This window comes from Erpetoichthys calabaricus, chromosome 13 (assembly GCF_900747795.2).
Source record: "Erpetoichthys calabaricus chromosome 13, fErpCal1.3, whole genome shotgun sequence".
NCBI classification, from domain to species: Eukaryota; Metazoa; Chordata; class Cladistia; order Polypteriformes; family Polypteridae; genus Erpetoichthys; species Erpetoichthys calabaricus.
In genome coordinates this window covers 20,213,410-20,235,257 of record NC_041406.2, presented here as the reverse complement: position 1 = coordinate 20,235,257, position 21,848 = coordinate 20,213,410, and the positions used below count along the sequence as shown (strand labels likewise).

Sequence of the window (21,848 nt, the reverse complement as noted above, 5' to 3'; positions counted from 1 at the left end):
GGTAATGATGGTAAACAAGTCAAATGAACGAGAATCATGTGACTCGTTCACAAATCAAATGTACAAGAATTGTGTGACTCATTCATGAATGAAATGAGAATATCGTGACTTGTTTGCAAGACAAATTAACAACAGTCAAGAGTCGAGTGACTCATTCTTAGGTAATAGTTTGTACACATATCAAATAAACGTAAATCGTATGACTTCTTTACGACTCAAATGAATGAAAATCGTGAAACTCGTTTGCAAATCAAATGATCTAGAATCGTGTGACTTGTTCTCAAGTAATGATTTGTACACAGATCAAATGAACGAGAACTGTGAGATTTGTTCACAAGACAGATGAACTAGAATCGTGTGACTCGTTCTCGGGTAATGATTCATACACAAATCAAATGAATAAGAATCATGAGACTCTTCCTCGGTTAATGATTTGTTCCTAAATCAAATGGATGAGAATCGTGTGACTCGTTCTCGGGTAACGATTCAGTTGGAACTTGGAAGAATCAGTAAATTAAATATCCTCAGTGCATTCAATGAGCCGTAAAATGTGTATATAACAAAAAAGTTATAAATTAGAGTAATTTTTACAAGACTCAGTTTTTTATGACTACAGTAATCCCTCCTCCATCGCGGGGGTTGCGTTCCAGAGCCACCCGCGAAATAAGAAAATCCGCGAAGTAGAAACCATATGTTTATATAGTTATTTTTATATTGTCATGCTTGGGTCACAGATTTGCGCAAAAACACAGGAGGTTGTAGAGAGACAGGAATGTTATTCAAACACTGCAAACAAACATTTGTCTCTTTTTCAAAAGTTTAAACTGTGCTCCATGACAAGACAGAGATGACAGTTCCGTCTCACAAGTAAAAGAATGCAAACATATCTTCCTCTTCAAAGGAGTACGTGTCAGGAGCACAGGCTGTCACAGAGATAGAGAAAAGCAAACAAATCAATAGGGCTGCTTTTAAGTATGCGAAGCACCGCAGCACAAAGCTGTTGAAGGCGGCAGCTCACACCCCCTCCGTCAGGAGCAGACAAAGAGAGAGAGAGAGAGAGAGAGACAGAGTTTGTTTTTCAATCAAAAATCAATGCGTGCCCTTCGAGCTTTTAAGTATGCGAAGCACCGTGCAGCATGTGTTTCAGGAAGCAGCTGCACAAAAGATAGCAACGTGAAGATAATCTTTCAGCATTTTTAGACGAGCGTCTGTATCGTCTAGGTGTGCGAACAGCCCCCCTGCTCACAACCCCTACGTCAGGATCAGAGAAAGTCAGTGCAAGAGAGACAGAGAAAAGTAAGCTGGGTAGCTTCTCAGCCATCTGCCAATAGCGTCCCTTGTATGAAATCAACTGGGCAAACCAACTGAGGAAGCATGTACCAGAAATTAAAAGACCCATTGTCCGCAGAAACCCGCGAAGCAGCGAAAAATCTGCGATATACATTTAAATATGCTTACATATAAAATCCGCGATGGAGTGAAGCCGCGAAAGGCGAAGCGCGATATAGCGAGGGATTACTGTAGTTTATTGAACATATAAAGGAACATAACCATATTAGTTTATTATCATGTTTAAATATTCTGTTTAAAACAATCTCAACAACAAATAACACTAAACAAACAATACATTCTAATGAGGTGTTGCTACTGTTTTGTCCTTGTATAAAGAGAGACTGATCAGTGGCAGTGTTGTTGTAGTTGAAGTTTGAAAGAATCCTGAATCAGACGGGCAATGCTTTAAACATCTAAATGAAACGGGCCGACAGCATCACACATGCACTTTAGCACCCCATTGAACTCTACTGAGTCAATTCATCTCTTTGTGAATCGATTCCCATGATTCACTCAAAAGAGTCATAAAAAAAGAATGAACCGTTCACCGTCACTATACGGAACACCATTACTTTAATTCTCATGGTAAAAGATGATGTAACGATTTCATATTCTGAATCCTGATTTCTAGCGTGTTGATTTTATTAATAGTTTACCGCGCTGTCATTTTGTTTCTGTAGGCATCAAATGTTGCTAGGCACTATAAGACAGAGGGTAAGGACACTTTGAGAAAGACAGACTTGTACACACCCACAATGGGTTCATTGTCTCTTCTGTGTGTCTTTGCAATACGGAGGGGAGTGGTGGTGATTAGCAATATTTAGATAAAAAAATATGCAGATACAGCAATGTGAACAATAAACACAGTCTGAGCCAGGGTTTGAACCCTAGTTCATAAATTGCCTCAGTGCCACTCTACTAAATGAACAGCATTTCAGAATGGCATAACTATGGGACACACCACGGACACTGCTAGACGGCCAATGCTACCCGTGGCCACCTTCTTCTTGTACTTTCGAGCAGTTTCCCCAGCACTACCAACCCCTCCTAGACACATCCTTCCGCCTGTGGGAACTCACATCTGTTCCACATCTTCCTCTAGCACAAGATAATAAGGAACTCTTCACTCAACAAGTGCTACCCAACAGGTAAAAACTCCAATTTGTGTAAATCTTTGCTTTACACACAGCAATACCAATGTCTCCTCCATACTTTCAAACTGCTGAGTTTAAAGTTGAACACATATATCTTACCCTGCATCTTCCTGAAATCCTTCCAGTTCATCCTTCTGCTCGGCCAGTGTAGACTCCAAATCCAAATAGGTTCCATTGTGAGAAAGCTGCAGGGTGCAGTCATCAAGCTGTAATCAGACAAAGAATTAGAATTAGGACTACCATGGAAACATAAAAGAAGAACCAATGTGTTGGACATTAGCTGATAGCGATCGCCCAGTCTGCTTCTTTAGTGCAAGGCGCCATATCACAAAGCATATTAGGAGACTGAAGGGCAATGCAGCACAAGGTGAAGCAAAGCATGCAAGTGGCAGCAGACACAGACGGCTGAACCGATCTTCAGATTCTGTAACAGGTATGTGCCATGTGGGTCACAGTGTGGTCCATTCCTGGACTTTAATGTACAGCCTTGAATTAATCAGATGCTGGGAGATAAAAGGGGCCAATGGTCTGATTAGCCAAAGAAGTGTGCCAATGGAGCAGGAGGCTCCAACCACTGTCCACTAAGAATGATATATGGATAAAAAATATATAAGAGATACTATACAAAGTTTTGTACATATTTCTATATTTATACATAATATATTGTATATCTCTCTATCATAAAAAAAATCCTGGGAGAGAAAGACGGGAGACGAGACGTGATCTTCACATTAAGATCACGGAATACACTTAAAAGACCTGCGACACGAAAGAGTTTGGAAACGGAGCGTTTCGCGGGGACCTTAAACATGAGGCTTTGTGCCAAGAGATTGACCCAGGACCGTCTTACGATGACGTAGAACATGAGATTCTTGCAAGACACGCCCTACTTACAACCAAATAGGAGCACGGGCAGCAAAACATTCAGTCATGTAAAGGCTTTGAGCACACAGAGACCCAGGGTCTCAGTGCATATAAAGCGTATAAGGACAACACGTTATAAATGAAACGTTGACGACTAAGCGAAGAAGAAAGCAGCGCGGAGAAAAGAGACTCAAAAGTGTTGGAGAGAAAAAAGAGCAAAAAAGAAAAAGAATAATCGAGGTGCAAATTCAGAAAATAAGGAAAGTAATAATCAGCTTGGAACAAGTGGAATTGAAACAAAGCATGTCCAATCGGGCTAAGAATTAAAAGACAAAGAGTAAAAGCCAAAGTAAAATTTCATAAATACGTTCAAAAATGTTGGCACTTTACACATGCAGAGCAGGTTAGAGATTATGAAAGCAGTGGAATTCGAAAGGCTAAAATAAAAAAAAACGGCGCGATACACATGTGGAGAAAGTTAAAGAATATGAAAGTAGGAAAATTACAAAGTATAAAAAAAAAGAAAGCAAAGATCGCAGTAGCACAAACAAACGGAAATTATTACTTGAAAAAGGGAAAATAATCACCATGGACCAGGTGTCATTGAAACAAAAGCAGGACAAAGCGAGGTCAGAAATAAAAGACAAGAGTAGAAAACAAAGTAAAACGTCATAAAGATGTTAAAAAACAAAGGGGGCCAAACACATGCAGAGCAAGTTAGAGATTTCTGAATTCCAGTTTTCATTGACTCAAAAAAAACATAGGCGCAAAACACATGCAGAGCAAGATACAGAATATGAAAGCAGAAAAAAACGACAGTTGTCAAAAAAAGAAAGCAAACATCACATTAACGCAAAAAAAGAGGAATTATTACTCGGAGAAATAATGAAAAGGCGAATAGAGATCGAATATATGGACAGGTGATATGTCAGAAGTATGGAAATATTGTAAGGCTTTGAAGTTTAAGTCAGAGAATTTCAAAAATGTGTTTTACCTCACATGCATTTATTGGTTACTTTGCAAAAAAAAATGATTAACTGCTGATGATGTGGATCGCTTTGTCTGTGTTGAAATTCCAAACAGAGAAACCTATCCTGAATTATGGTACAAAGTCATTAAACACGTGTCTCACTGACCTCATTTAAAAGATTCAGCATATTGGGACTCAAAAGATTCCAAATATTGTTTTTACAGAAGTTCTGAAATAAAAGTGAAACTAATGAAATAGCAACAATTCAAAGAAAAAAATCTTAAAAGTGTGTATTCGGAAAACCAAACACGGGGGTTGGCAAGCGAAGCGAGCAGGGGGCGAAGCCCCCTAATATTTATATAACATTTGTATGGCGGAAACAATTTATTCACAAAGCATACTTCAATATATGCAAGATGATTGACAGGAATATCTCATCCTGTTCGCCATCATGTTCAACACACAAAAAAACAATGAGCAACAGCACCATTTAAAGCCCGGACACAAATTTTGCAGGGAATAGATAATAACACAGTCCATATTTGGCCCTTCAGGTCATTAATATCACAAACTTTCCTGCTATACATATGCTCCTTCACCATACCCCATAACCAGAAATCATAGGTGGTCAAATCAGGGGAGTGTGGAGGCCATGGCAATGGTCCACCATGACCTATCCATCGACCTGGAAAGGTATGGTTGCGATAAAAATAATCCATTAGTGTTAACAGAATTTTGACTCACCCTGTATACACACATAATACATTGTCACATATGTAACCCTGGGGAGTGTCTCACAGGTCTGGATCCAGGTTCTTACAGAGGGATGACAAGGAGTGAAACACCATCCTAAACATGGCTTCTGTTCTCCCTGGAATTGACAAGAAGCTCCTGGAAGATGTGTTGCCATCACTTCCAGTGGAAGTGACCTAAGTCAAGCCCCACTCCTTCCGGTTTGCCCGGTACTTAAAGGCCTGCACCACTGGAAGTCATCATTCACAGCTGAACCTCGTTCAGAAGAGGGCAGAGCTCTGATCCTAAACACACTCTTTGAACAGTCTCTGGAGCAGAGATTTGTGGGGTTTTCTTTTGTTATTTTTTTTTTCAATCCAGGATATTAATTGGATAGGCGGAGTGGTGGCTCTGAGGCTAAGGATCTGCACTGGAAATCGGAAGGTTGCCGGTTCGATTCCCGTAAATGCCATAGGGATTCTGCTCTGTTGGGCCCTTGAGCAAGGCCCTTAACCTGCAATTGCTGAGCACTTTGAGTAGTGAGAAAAGCGCTATATAAATGCAAAGAATTAATAATAATAATAATAATAATATTATTATTAAGGGGTCCCAATGGAGCTCCCTTTGTCTTGTACCCTTTTAAAACATATATACATAAAGTGCTATATAATAGATATTAATTATAATGCACCTTAATTAAAGGATGTGTGTCTGTTGCTATGTCTCTTTCCTTCCAACAGATGGCACATCTCAAATATTCGTAGTAGTAAACTGCATTACATTTGTCATTCCAACAGGGGGCACATCACAAACATTAACACTGCTTTTACAAATCCCATAACAAATGGCATATAACTACAAAAGAACTACAAAGAGGACATAGCAGCACTAGAAAACGTCCAGAGAAGAGCGACTAGGTTGATTCCAGGACTACAGGGGATGAGTTATGAGGAAAGATTAAAAGAGCTGAGCCTTTACAGTTTAAGCAAAAGAAGATTAAGAGGAGACCTGATTGAAGTGTTTAAAATTATGACAGGAATTAGTCCAGTGGATCGAGACAGTTATTTTAAAATGAGTTCATCAAGAACACTGGGACACAGTTGGAAACTTGGTAAGGGTGAATTTTGCACAAACATTTGTAGGTTTCGCTTTACACAGAGAACCACAGACACTTGGAATAAGATGGATAGAAAGATATGATGTGTGGATGTGGCCTGTGATGGACTTGTGCCCACTGCTGGCTTTAGACCCCACTGTGAACCTGATGCTGTCCCTTTTGTTCCAAGGCAGTCTCCAGAGTGATGTTGACCTGTTCTGTAAGTTGCTTAGAATACCAGCGTCAGCTAATTAAATGAATATAAAATGGAAATGCTGCTGCTTGGACTGGCTAATGGAATTAAAAAAAATATGCATAAATTAAAATATGCTAATAAAAAATGCTAATGCAACAGTGAGCACAAATCAGGGTACTTAGCAGCATTAGGCGATTGGCAGGGTGCAATCCTTGACTGAGTGCCAGGCCGTCTTAGGGAACACTCATTCAAACACACAGGGGGCTAATTTGGCACTGTCAATTAACCAAATGTGCACATCTGGGGGATGTTGGAAGAAAACCCAGTGCAAGGGGAAACTGTGCAAATCCCACAGAGAGTAACAGAACGATGGATCAGATGAGACACTCTGCCATCATGCCGCCTGATTGCATAAACGAAAAAGGGTAAACAAAACAGGAATATACTGTATGTTCATATGTAAAGTGAATTAAATTATTACTCATGAAGCATTATGAAGTACTTGAAATCAGCAACGGTTACTCTATCAGTTCACGCCTACTACAAGTATGTACAGTATATGTATATATATATATATATATATACGGTATATATATATATATATATATATATTATATATATATATACACACATTTTTTTATTATTTTTTTTTTTAATCGGAATTCTTGACTGAGAAAGTTCCTGAGTGGTTCATGTGGTCAAACCCATAAGCGGAGCAGGGCGAGTCGAGTCGCCAGTAGATTGTGGGTTTCGGCTGTGCTGGGTGTCAGCCTCAGCTTGCCAGCTCCTCTGGCCTTGGCGATCCTTCGGGGATTATTAGGAAAGTATGCAGCGCCTGGCTTTGTGATTCAGAGCACCAGAACTTGAGGCAAGAAGGAGCAACAAAAACATGGAGTGTTGTCCTGAGTGCATGATGGTGCAGTGATGAGGAAAACACGAGTAACAGGCAGCTCGGAGAGAGATGCCAGAGTCAGTACAGGTGAACACTTCCAAAAACTACAAATGCCCACCTCTTTAACTTGGCATTTTGTTGATCTTGTAAGAAATTAATAGCCTATCCTCATATGTGAGACGAGGAGGAGGAGTAGAAATAGGTTCTTGTCATAAAATGTTGTTTTATAGACTGATCACTAATCCTTGCTTTTGTGTTTTCTATTTTTCTGGCGCTGTTTGCCATTGCCACCTGGCCAAAGTACCCTGTAGCCATACATGATGCTGGAAGGTGAAGACAGCTCCAGAAGAGAATCCTGTTTATGGTGACACATTTATACACTGTCCCGTGACCCAAGGGGAGCTTGTGGCCTTGGAACCCACAATGGTTTATTTTCTCCAACATCCCACTGACTAAAGTTTTTGATTTCTTCTCCTTCTCGCCCATCAGACGATAGCATTAGTTATTAGGTTGGACATTGTGCTCCTCATTCCTACTCATTTATATAACCTGTTAATACAGGGGTCTCAAACTCCAGTCTTGGAGGGCCACAGTGGCTGCAGGTTTTCATTCTAACATTTTTCTTAATTAGTGACCTGTTTCTGCTCCTAATTAACTTCTTTTGAATTCATTTTAATTGACTCGCTTTTGAAGACTCAGACCCCTTAATTGTTTCTTTTTCCTTAATTAGCAGCCAAACAGTAACAAGATACAAAATGAGCCAAAACATGAGCAGCAAACTGTGACCATCGTACAATATCTGAAAGTCTCAGGAATGTTCATCTGCTCAGGTCCACAAAACATTTGACCAGAGCTCTTAGAAAAGAGAAAATCAACAATTTTGGAAATGTCTGCTATTGGACAACAAGAGCAGTGATAAGTCATACAATTAAAGAACAGGTTTAATGAACAACAAGAATCAGAGCCTAATTAAGCAACCAGTTGGAGTGAAATTGGTTGGAGTCTGAGGCTCTGACTTAGTTGGTCTTCTGTTGGCTCACTCTCTTCACATTTCATTTCTGTTTGAAAGCCATTTAAGGAAAGAAATGAAGCAATTCACAGGGGAAATTCAGGGGAACAAATCTTAAAAACAAGTCCATTAAAATGAAATTAAGAGGAGTTAATTAGCAGCAAAAACTGGTTTCCAATTAAGAAAAGGGTTAGAATGAAAACCTGCAGCTACTGTGGCCCTCCAGGACAGGAGTTTGAGACCACTGTGTTAATAAATTATGTTTTTTTAGTATTTTATTTTTCATTATTCTTTTGATTAAGTTATGACTACCCAAAGTACCCTGTGCTGTCTAATGAGTTGAAGTAAGAATACTCTCAGAATACTCTCAGCTTCTCACTTGCACAGCACAGTACAGTACATTTTACAGCACTTTCTTTGCCTTCTTCTTGGCTTTCTCCTTTTCTCGGTTGCCTCCACTCCTCCTCCTGCAAGCATCATCCTCTCCCTCCCAACTCTGGCTCCTGGAGTAGTGGCAGCTGGCTCCTTTTAAGGTGGCCCATTAGCATGTTCTGGAAATACTCCCAGGTGTCCCCAACATAATAGAGCTCTGTAGCCTCCGCGACTCCACCTGGCGGCACCTATGAAACCCAACAGGGCTGCAGTGAACTCCAACTTCCAGAATGCTCTACAGGAATCCGTGGTGCCACAGCAACCCAGAGGGGCTGCCCTCCAGCATCCCGGGGGAGATAATGCCCTGAAAATATTCTTTCCCCTAGTCCTTCCATCCAGCTGGCATCCCACCCAGCTAGAACCCCTGGTCATCTGCAACACCAGTTTTAAAATTATAAAATCTCCCATTGAAAAATATTGGTGAATTTGGAAGCTAGTCTGCTTTACAATGGAGAAACGTTCTGTGCGACTTCAAGCGTGAATTAGTTTACTGTTTACCTCGACAGCAGTTACTCCAACTTGCATATTTTGTAAATGTTCCTCTTTTCTACCTTTGACAGTTGCCATCGATGACAAACAGATCCCCAGTACTGTACAAGTTAACGAAACACCAGCAGACTGTGAGTGTGTGGGGTAGGAAGCCACTGACACTGGCTGTTTGTGGTCATGGACTGGTGGGTGAGCAGGCATTACTCTATTGGCAAGTCTAGCTTGGTGAGCACCGAAACCCCCACACACGTCTTCTTCCTCCTCCCGATAGATTGATAGATATTCCTCTTTTTTACCTCTGACAGTCGCCACCGATAACAAACAGATCCCCAGTACTGTACAAGTTAACGAAACACCAGCAGACTGTGAGTGTGTGGGGTAGGAAGCCACTGACACTGGCTGTTTGTGGTCATAGACCGGCGGGTGGGTGGGCATTACTCTATCGGCAAGTCCAGCTTGGCGCACACAGAAACACCCACATGTGTCTTCTTTCTCCTCCCGATGCTTTAAATTGTAACAGGTATGCTAAATGATCTTACTAACCACAAAAGTATGAAATGCAAGCAAGGAAAACAAAAAGTTATCTAGATATGAATGAAGCACCTTGTGGTGTGTAAGCCACTGTGCACAGAGCAAATTAACATTGACGCGGTATATTTACCATACACTACCCCAAGCTCGCAGCTCCATTACCTGCAGATTACTGTCATTCACTATTTCACTACATTGGCCAGATGGCCAGGTGACAGGGACAGCCTCGATTTCAGGCTATGCGCCCCAATAAATAAGTGAAGAATATCAAAATGTTTCAACAGGCTGCTAATCAGTATATTTAGAACAACACATACAAGACTACAAGGGGGACCCCTGTATTGCCAATAATTTGTTTCAACTTGTGAAGTAAATTCTTGTAATGTGACCACTTACCGTGAAAGGCACTGTATAAAAGAAATGTTAACTGATAAACAATTAGCCCATAACTAGAAAATGTATCAGTGTAAGGCTTCCCTGCTGAAGAAGGAAGGATGCATCAAATAATTAAAAAGAGCCCATCACACACTTCGGTCAAGCTCTATTACATCCCTGGAGGCAACCGTGACTACACCTTAAATGAATGAAACAAGGACACCACACCTAACTAATTAGTAAAACAATCCTGCAGCAACCTAAGAGTTAACAGTAAATGAAAAGAAAACAAGGAACTATAAAAAAAAAAATAAACAGTGTTTAATATTGCTGCAAATGGCAGGGATACCCCTGCAGGGCAGCAACAGACACACAGGAGCAGTTCAACGCTTAAGTGGCAGGCAAATGGCGTAATCACAAGATAAGACACTGAGGAGGTCTCCCTGCCGATGGTCAGCAGCCTAACTGGTAATTGAGTTCCTCGTCGGTGCAGTGCCATTGTATTCTGTGACTTCCTTTCTGTGTCTAAGGAAACCACAACATTTGCTCGTCTTTGGTGGCCTCCCCTGCAGGCAGACTTGCACTTTATGAGGCTTTCACTGGCCTTCAAACAAGCAGTCGCCATAGGAACTGTGAAGTCAAGATAGAAAGTAGAGATACTGAGCTGGAATGTCTGTGACACCTTGGAATATGTCAGGAATACCGTAACATGTGCAAGTATCCCAAAACAGGGCATGCATGCATATCACAATCTACCTATGGATCTCTTTAGATAGATAGATAGATAGATAGATAGATAGATAGATAGATAGATAGATAGATAGATAGATAGATATTTAAAATGCTAAGGGTTGTGTCTGTCATGTGATTACTCACAAACCACTTGGCCTAGAACCTCGATTTTGGTCTTAATCAAAAGCATTATGACATGATACGTGCTGGTGGCGTAAAAAAAGTTGGGTTTCAGCAACCTCTGCAAAGTTATTGGAGTTTGTGTCTTTCTTACAGTAAACTGCTCAAGAGAAAAAAAAAACAGTACAGACATCTGCTGAATATGAAGCAGATTGCCGAGGTCACCCATTGGAAGAAGCAAAAGAACAGCAGGCCATCTGCTGAGTGTCAAGCAGGGTATACAGAGTGCACACATGACAAAGACAGGCAAATGCCTGCCCAGACTGACCTGTGCTCTTGTCCTTTCACCAAAGTGATCATTATGATTGCAAAATACGTACAGTGCTACAGATTGTGATGGTGCGAAAAAAGAACTCCAGTGGCAACATCTCCCAAGCATCAATCCACGTTAAGATGAAAGAAGCACATAACAAAGTGAGAGGTAAGCCTGAATTGAACAACTAGCTAATACTATGGCTTCTCGACGCGGCAGACCTCCTTCAACATACAGAATGCAGTGACAACAGTGACAACAACACAGTAAACGAATGACGGCAAATGAGGAGATTGTCCAATATTTGCAGCTTCCGCCCACGTAAACACTACTTTTCCATGCTCGTATCGATGTCTGGTTGAAGAGCGCTGCTTCCAAAAGTTAGATGGGCTATGTGCTCTCTTTTGTCCAATACTTCTTCACACTGAAAACAAAAGAATGTGTTACCAAAATGGAACTGTTTAGCTTGCTCAATATGAACCAGCAGAACTCATAACAGACATAATGACTTTGACAGGACTGAAAGAAGAAGCCATTTAGAACACATAAGACGTATCAACAGTTCCTTATCTTCTGCATCGATGGAAGCCTCTCTTGATAATCTCCCAGGACACGGTGCATACACTTAAACAAACAGTAGTACACCTGTATTAACTCAGAATTATGACACTGGCACCCATACTGAACAGTGGGGTGTTGATAAAAGCAGCAGCTGATTTCAGTCATTTCACGTAGGGATTGTGGCCCTCATTAGCAAAAGCATACAGCGTAATTGTGATGTTGTGTCCCACTGTGTGACCCTGAATAATAGAAATTACCTTATTACAGATATATAAAAACACCTTTTAATTTTAATCAAATTCAATGTAATAAGAATTTTGCTGCACCACATACTGGGCAGGGCAGTAAGCTTGACTTGACTTGAATAGCACTTTTTTCATGTTGGCAGTGTGGCCCCCTAGTGGCTAAAGTATCGGACTGTAAACACTTTTGACTTTCCGAGTCACCCCTGCCAGTGCTTACCCTGTAGAAATATGGAAGCCGCCGATCTATCCTATAACGATAAAGAGTCTTGAGCTGGTGCTCATTATAGGAGGTCACCAGCAGCATATCCAGAATCTGATTGGCCCTGGGGCAAATCAATCAATTAGCAACACCAACATCCATCCATCCATCCATCCATCCATTTTCCAACCCGCTAAATCCGAACACAGGGTCACGGGGGTCTGCTGGAGCCAATCCCAGCCAACACAGGGCACAAGGCAGGAACCAATCCCGGGCAGGGTGCCAACCCACCGCAGGACACACACACAAACACACCCACACACCAAGCACACACTAGGGCCAATTTAGAATCGCCAATCCACCTAACCTGCATGTCTTTGGACTGTGGGAGGAAACCGGAGCGCCCGGAGGAAACCCACGCAGACACGGGGAGAACATGCAAAACTCCACGCAGGGATGACCCGGGAAGCGAACCCAGGTCCCCAGATCACCCAACTGCGAGGCAGCAGCGCTACCCACTGCGCCACCGTGCCGCCCAACACCAACATGTGAAATTAAATAAAATCCAATTAAAAAATGACCACCATGATTGAGAAATGCCAAGCATACAAGCCACCGAAAATGTCACAACTAAGCTATATGGAGTGCTGGGAACCATAAACTCAGTAATCTTTTCACTCTGCTGTCAGGTAGGCAAGCATGTAATTAATAAAGAAGTTTGAAACGACAACCAGACAGTCACTGTGTGTCCTGGTGCCATTGCCCTGCCCTGTTCTCACTCCTTATAGTTACACCACTATATACTGTAAAACCGGCATTTTTGTTACATTGTAATACTTAGGCTTTTGTGAAGGAGCTGCAATTGTGAGGCAAACAAAAAGAGACGTAAGGGGGAATATAAAGTGCCTTCTGCCTCTGAGCCGGCTTTAGTTACATTCTGGTATGAGGAAGGCAGGAACAAAACGTTTTGGACTCGTTTCCAAGGGTGCTGCGCTTTAGCCTGTGATATTCCGGGTTAAGGGAGGGCTATAAGTGCCTCTGTGTCGGCCTCAGTCTCACTGCCCCACAATACTGGCACCCCAGCCCCCACCCATGCTGAGCAGCCTGTTGCTTAGCAACTGTAAACATGTGGATTTGCCCTTAAAGCCGAGTCCTGTTTTGTTTTCCTCAGACATCTCGTTATCATATGCAAAAACTAATGAAAGTGAGGCGAGCCAGAAAACAAATGGTGCCAACACACACACACACACATGCACACACACAGAGCGCCATTCACATGGCTGAAAGATATAACTAATGCAAACCTTCCTCTTTGAACTCTGCACCATATTTCTTTTTCATTTGTTTCTAATAGCACATGAACTTAATTTAAAGCAAACAACACTAAATGCATTAATTATACATACATACTGTATGTCATTTGGTATGGGATTTGTAAAAACGGTACAAATGTGCATGAAGTGCCATCTGTTGGAATGAAAAATGCAATGCATTTTACTACTACAAATGTTTGTGATGCGTCATCTGTTGGAATGAAACATACAATGCACTTTATTGCTACACGCATTACAAAACACATTCCAATAGATAGTGCACTGCAAACATTACCCCTGAGGTCTATGTTGACTACTTAGATTTCATATCCACCTTAGATGGTTAGCACAGCTATTGGCACACAACAGAGACCTAGAAACTGGATGGACACACTACACTGCAGACATTAATGCTGAATACATCCAACACTGAGTAACAGCTGGATGGACAAAAATCAGTTTATCTACCTTAATAAAATGACAAGTGTGTGTGTGTCTGTGTATCTGTTGCTAGGTCTCTGTTATAAAAGCGGTACAAATGTTTATGATACTCCATCTGTTGGAATGAAAAATGCAAAGCATATTACTACTACAAATATTTGTGAAGCACCATCTGTTGGAATGACAAATGCAATGCATTTTATTACTACAAATGTGTGTGATACCTCATCTGATACAATGAAAAATGCAATACATTTAATTCCTACATGCATTATAAAATACATCCTGATAGATTGCACCCTGCAAACGTTATCCCTGAGGTCTACGTTGATTGCTTCGATTTTAACCCATCTTAGATGGGTAGCACAGCTAGTGGCATATCACAGAGATGTGCCAACTGGATGGACACACTACACTGCAGAAATTAATGCTGAATACAACTAACACAAAGAGACTGCCAGACAGACACAAATCAGCTCATCCACCTTCACAAAAGAACAAGGGTCTGAGTGTATGTCAGGTTTCTATGTCTCTGTTATATTCCACTTGTTATGGGATTCGTAAAAGCAGTACTAATGTTTGTGGTGCGCCAACTGTTGAAATGACAAATACAATGCATTTTATTACTAGAAATGTTTGTGATGTACCATCTGTTGGAATGAAAAATGTATTTTTTTTATTATGACATGCCTCACAAAATACATTTCAATAGATGGTGCACTGTAAATGTCAACACTGAGGTCTATGTTGATTACTCAGATTTTAGCCCATCTTACACAGCAAGAATATGACATAACTAAACATTTCCAGTGCTGGAGGGCATGAGCTTGTGCCAACATCATCGGACAGCCCTGGATTAGACGTCACACCACTGCAGGGCCCATTCACATGCATTACGAGTTATCCTAATGGAAACATTTGTGGGATGAAAGCCAGAACACCAATTGAGAATAAGCAGAAAAATTAACAAAAGAAGAGAGCAAAATTAAGTCAATAAATGAGTCTACAAACTGCAGAAAACATGAAAAAAAGAAAAATGAAAAACAAAACTTGCTCTGAATGTGGATATGTTGATCTTTAAGGTATTATATTATCCTTTTTCCCCCCCCACAGTTTTCGTTTTTACTCATTTAACTTGTTTACTTTATAAGTCGTCTCCCTGTCCGTTTATTTGAATTACGTGATACTAGAGTCAGTGATGTGTGAACTGCACTCCTCCTGTACGTCACCTTCTTTGTATCTCCTTTTTATTTTCCACCATTGTTTTTTGTATACGTCTCTTTGTCCCATGTTTTTCCTCATTTGCTTTTCTTGAACATTTTGCAATGTTCACTATCTGCATGTTTATTAATATTTTGTCAATTTGTTGTCTTTTTTATTACTCTATAATTATACGCCTGCCAAGATATTGCCAACAGAGCTTGTCTTCATTTGTTCATACAATATTCACTTTAGTCAGTCAGTCAGTCAGTCATTTTCCAACCCGCTATATCCTAACACAGGGTCACGGGGGTCTGCTGGAGCCAATCCCAGCCAACACAGGGCGCAAGGCAGGAACAAATCCCGGGCAGGGCGCCAGCCCACCACAGGGCACATTCCCACCCACACACCAAGCACACACTAGGGAAAATTTAGGATCGCCAATGCATGTCTTTGGACTGTGGGAGGAAACCCACGCTGACACGGGGAGAACATGCAAACTCCATGCAGGGAGGACCCGGGAAGCAAACCCAGGTCTCCTAACTGCGAGGCAGCAGCACTATCACTGCGCCACCATGCTGCCCACAATCACTTTATTTAACATATTTTTCTTTTCTTCTCTTAATTTCTTTCCACAATTTTTTGATTTAGTTTTTGCACTATTTTGTTTCTACTTTCATGCTTATTTTGATTTATCATCAGTAGCAAGTTATTCTTCATTTCTTTTGAACTAGATGGTTGCTTATATGACGACAATCAGAACATCAAAATCCACACAGAGAGAGGGAGGTCATGCAGACTCCACACAGGAAGTCGCCAGGTGTGGGATCTGAACACACAGCATCCTGAATTCAAGAGGCAGCAGCAATACCCACTGTGCAATCGTGCCAACTGACAGCAAGATATATCAAGGCCAAGGAAAATGACAAGAGAATTCTAGAAGCCCCCTGGCATCAAGTCAGGTCTAAAAGTAAAACACAATGAGATGAAAGTCCGCCGACATCAGGTGATAGTAATGGCAGCGTAGGGTTGCGTGGTATATGGTGCACGGCCGGTATACCAGCTGGATGGAAGGACCAGGGGAGAGAGCGTGTTCAGGGCACTATCTCCCCCTGGGTTGCTGTGGCACCATGGATTCCCACAGGGCATGCTGGGAGTTGGAGTTCGCTGCAGCCCTGTTGATGCTTCGCAGGGGAGCTGCAGAGGCTACAGAGCCCTATTATATCAGACTTCCGGAACATGCTAATGGGCCACCTGGAATGCTCCCGGGTGCGGCTTAAAAGGAGCCAGCTGCCACTACTCCAGGAGCCTGAGGGAGAGGACGACGCTTGCCAGTGGAGAAATGGAGGCGACCGAGAGATAAAGAGATCCAAGGAGTAGACAAAGTGCTGTGATTTTTACTTACTGGTGCTGCACTATTGGACTGTGCTGCTTATGGGAACGAAAGGGAAGCGTTTCCCACTAAAATATTCGTGCACTGTGCTGAAAGTTATTCCTGATGTCTGTCTGTGTATGGTTTGGGCACCTGGAGTGCCCCCTGCAGGCCACAATGATTACTAAATAAATACCAGGAAACCACCCCTTGTAAAACACCATTGGTACCACCATTCCATTAATCTCAGTACCAGAAGTAAACAGTAGTTTTCAAGCACCTCGCAGTCAGTCGTTTACTAGTGAAATTGAAACTCCAAGGCGGACCACCCCCCAACCTCCAATGTAATAGCTCCAATCACCAAGAGGGACCTCTCTATACCCCACCCCCCACAGAACCCCCCATCAGTATGGCAGCACAAGAGACAGAGCTGAACACAACAATGGGGGATTGGATGTCTAAGAATGATAAAGGGGGCTTAAAAAACGAGGAGTGTACAGTGACAGGACAGGGTGCCCTATGGGTCATTTAGGTCACACAAATGGGCGTACAGGTCAGGCAGTGGCTGGATGGCTCACATTTCACGTAAAAAAAGAAAACTAAAAAAGTCAATGGCAATTAGAGGGTGGTACAGTAGTATTGCTGCCACCCATCTCCAGAAGCCCTGGCTTGATTCTGACTCGCGCCACCATCTCTGTGGAGCTGACATGTTCTCCCAGTGGTGCTCCTGCTGATTTCCATGAGATTTTCAGGTTCCACCCACATAGAGAAGGCTGCCATGTTATGGTAGCTGGAGACTCTTACTGGGCCCAGTACGGCTATGTGTGTTTGTGTGGGTTAATGTGCCCTCACATGAGCTGGCACCTCCTCTATGAAGCCCATAAGCTCTGACTGAGCACAACCCTGAAATGGAAAGCATGAATGGAAGTCGTGATGACAAGAAGAAAATGACCAACGTATTGTGAATGTTTTTATATTTACGGGCAGCTCCAGTCACTCCAGTTTAACACAAGGGGCCTGTTATAGGAAGTAACATGTAAATTATGGGATGGAGACCACCAGTGAATAAAACACAGCATGGATAACACAAGGAATTTACACATGTATATTATGGGAAGGTGGTCATGTGTGAGTGCAAACGCAGCATGGACACCACAGTGAATTTATAGGTATATTATGGGATTGAAGTCAAGTGTGAATAGGAACGCAGCAGGAACATCACTGTTAATTTATAGGTGTATTATGGGATGGAAGTCATGTGTGAATGCAAACGCAGCATGGAAAAGACTTTGAATGTATAGGCACTGTGACCAGTAGGGGGTGTTAAAGGCCCCCAAATCCCAAACACAACCACACTACAGAAGACCATGGTTCAAATAAAACAGGCTTATTAACAAAAGTACCTTAGAATAAGGGTCTTATAGAGTATGTTGGTTCTGTACCAATACTCTCTTCTCTCTCTCGTTCCTCCACTCCACCCAGGCGAATGTTGTCCAACTCCTCGCCCAGATGAGATTGAGCCGCTTCCTTTATCTTAGACCCGCGAGTACTTCTGATGCTAGAGCAAGTTCCAACAGAAGCACTTCTGGGTTGAGAGGAATTCCCCAAAAGAAGGGATCACAGACCCTAGCAGCATCCTCTGGTGGCAACTCCACCTAACGTATCGGGTGGGTTCAAAGAGCCATGACCATCTTCCTATCTATCTTTCTATCACTCTGGCTTTGAGGTCAGGTATTGTTCCTCGATCTGACTATGCCAGGACGCTCCAAACTGGCATCTGCTGCCATCTTCCTGGCTAGGTAAGGGAATGCCCTATCTTTCCTCCTGAGATTCCAATGGGCTGGCCTCCCATCCAGGTGAGGAATCCTTGCTCCATCCCAGCCAGGACGCCTGCCCAAGTGTGTAGTCCTTTACAGTATATTATGGGATGGAAGTGATGTGAGAATGCAAATGTAGCAATGATATCACAGTGAATCTACAGGCATATTATGGGATGGAAGTCATGTGTGAATGAAAGCCAACATGGACATCACTGTTGAATATGAAGATATATTATGGGATGGAGGTTGTATGTGAATGCAATCGCAGCATGGATATCACTGTGAATTTATAGGTAAATTATGGGATGGAAGTCATATGTGAATGCAATCACAGCATGGATATCACTGTGAATTTATAGTTATATTATGGGATGGAAGTCATTTGTGAATGCAATCGCAGCATGGATATCACTGTGAATTTATAGGTATATTATGGGATGGAAGTCATTTGTGAATGCAATCGCAGCACGGATATCACTGTGAATTTATAGGTATATTATGGGATGGAAGTCATTTGTGGATGCAATCGCAGCACGGATTTCACTGTGAATTTATAGGTATATTATGGGATGGAAGTCATTTGTGAATGCAATCGCAGCATGGATATCACTGTGAATTTATACACCCTGTAGGTACATTATGGGATGAAGGTCATGTGTCAATGAAAGCCAACATGGATATCACTATGAATTTTAGATATATTATGGGATGTAAGTCATAAGTGAATGCACACGCAGCATGGATTTCACTGTGAATTTATAGCTCATAATATTATAGGATAGAAGTCATGTGTAAATAAAAGCAAATATGTATATAACTGTGAATGTGTAGGTATATTATGGGATAGACGTCACCTGTGAATGCAAACAGAGCATGAGATCTCACAGCAAATTGATAGGTATATTATGGGATGGAAGTCATATGTGAATGAAAGCATGGATTTTACATGGAATTGACACATGTATATTATAGGATGGGGATGATGAAAGCCAACATGGATTTCACTCTGAATTTATAGGTATAGTAACTGTTCCATGCTGCTCTGCCCGCATAGTAGTGAAACAGGACAAACTTTAAAAATCAATTAACAATTAGGTATCACTAGCTAAGCAGAGACAAGGTACACTCCAACACGTGGCAACAGGTAAACAGATTCGAATGGAGGCTGGCGTTTGAGTGAGGAGGATGCCGTACCTCCCCCCCTCAGCCCGCTGCGTCTCTCTCGGATTTGCGCAAATAAATCAGTGCTGCAAGTAAACTATAATACTTAGTGCGATGAGAGAAGTCACAAAATCAACTGGAATGTTTAAGCAAATTATAGAAAAAAACCCGATCTAAATCCGTTAAGCTGGTCTCTCGTGAAAAGCGGACAGACACAGAGACAGACGTTGGATTTTATATAGAGAGAGATGATGGGATGGAGGTCATATGTGTGTTAATGAAGGTCAACATGGATATCGCTGTGAATGTGGAGATTATATATTATGGGATGGAGGTCATATGTGAATGCAAACGCAGCATGGATATCATTGTGGATCTATAGGTAGAGTATATCATGGGGTGGCATGAAAGTTAGTATGGCTATCAAAGTGAGTTTACATCTAAATCATGGGATGGAGGTCATATATGATTGAAACACAGCATGGTGATGTTTACACATATACTCCACCTAAATCTAATATTTGTTAAGTGTTATTTGCACTGTGTGTTTAATAATGATAACCAAAAAAAAAAAAATTTTAATCTCATGTTTTCTCGGAGAACGGCGATAACAAAGTTTGTGATAAAATGAACATCTACGGTGACCACCGTCGGACAACAGCAAACAATATCAGAAACATCCAAGAGAGGAATAAAAAAGAAAACTCTCCTGTCACTTGTGTCACATCATCCACATGTCAGCTATTCAGTTATGAGGGACATTCAAAAAGTTTCCGCACTTTTATGTTTTCATTGGAAACGGTGAAGGCAGGAGGAGCAGTAATTGGGTATGACGCTGGGAAAATTGCATCGTAAAAGAAGTGACTATGTAGAAAGGTGATGTAGTTTGTTTTTGAAATTCTTCATAAATAGAGTTAAAAAAACAAAAGTATGAAAACCTTTTGAACGTCCCTCCCATATGCATTTTTGCTAAAATATTGTTAAACATTTCCAGAAAAATCATTTGCTGACCAAAACAGGAAAGACACTGACATAAAGCTGAGCTGTTCGAAGTCCTGGCCCGTGGACTGGACAAGGGGGCGCTACTGGCCTCTTCTCCTGTCACCGAAGGCCCCTCTCCGTCATCAGAAGCGGTAGACCCCCAGAGTGAAGTCGGGCCTGTGTAGACAGACAATCGGAGTTCCTGCTCTCCTTAAACTGTTTCATTGCTCCTTTAACCCAAAGCAATCCAAGTGTGGAGTTTGCGCATTCACCCTGAGTCCATGTGACACTTTACTCTCACATCCCAAAGACATGAAGCTTCGATTAACTGGTCCTCTACTATCAAGCGTGCATGAGGGTGCCCTAAAATAAACTGGCACCTGGTCCACGGTTAGCTCCTGCCTGGTATCCAGTGTTGCCAGGACTGGCTCAGGCTCCCTGTGACCCTAAAACAGAATTCAAAGAACAAAGAAAATGGCCAGATGGACATCACTCAGCTGTGTCTTGTATTTGAGATGACATGGTAGGTACAATATGTGTTCAACAATCTGCCCCATGATTGAGACATGGAGATCACTTAGCCGGAACAATGCTTTTAATTATAACCCAATTTCTACTACGCCTAAAGTCAGATAATTAGGTGCTGTTGTTCGAAACAAGAACTTGCATTTCACACAATGTAAAAGAGCTCTTAAGTGACTTGAAACGTTACAGCGGTGGTCCCGCTGTGTTCCGTATCTGTGGTTCACTTATATCATCCTTGCAGTTTCAAACTGCGGAAAATTTGTTTTCCCATCTCTGGGCCAGGGGTTACATTTAGGGACCTTTAAAACCCCCCGAGCATTCACTTCAAGTGGTGGGACAGGAGGTGGAGCAGGCAGTTGGCAAGAACGTCCCGGCCCAAGTGGTCATTAACCTAATCTCCATGCGGGCCGCTGTCTGGAGGTGCCTGGGGGGCACACGGATACGCCGTCAAATCGAGCCGAATAATGAAACAGGGCTGCTCCTCGAGGGCTCTCAGGATGAAAACGTGAATTTGGACAATGTCTGGTTCTCATATAAAAACTGCACGTATGCCAATTTTTCCTCATGTATAAAAGATACACAGATCCACTGTTGGTAAGCCACAGGCCCACAAAATATAAACACTAAAGGACATCAAGAAAAAAACAAAAAAGTAGAGGAATGCGCACATCGTCTGGCTCTGACATTGCACCCGCCGTAACATGCAGACCAACTGGACTAAGAACGCAACCAGCACGGAGGCCGATGCCCCTGTAGATCACAACACAGAACCGTAAAGTCTCCTGTCAAGGCC

General features: G+C 42.0%; 1 protein-coding gene across 7 annotated transcripts in view; it reads right to left on the bottom strand.

Annotated features, from left to right (window-relative positions):
- LOC114664022 (FH1/FH2 domain-containing protein 3-like) overlaps window positions 1-21,848 on the bottom strand; it is a 722,250-nt gene that overhangs the window by 660,251 nt on the left and 40,151 nt on the right. For all 7 annotated transcript variants that reach the window (XM_051935624.1, XM_051935621.1, XM_051935625.1 and 4 more), the window contains exon 2: window positions 2,586-2,692. In XM_051935624.1, the coding sequence (XP_051791584.1) occupies window positions 2,586-2,692 (107 nt within the window). The remainder of the gene's footprint in view (window positions 1-2,585; window positions 2,693-21,848) is intronic.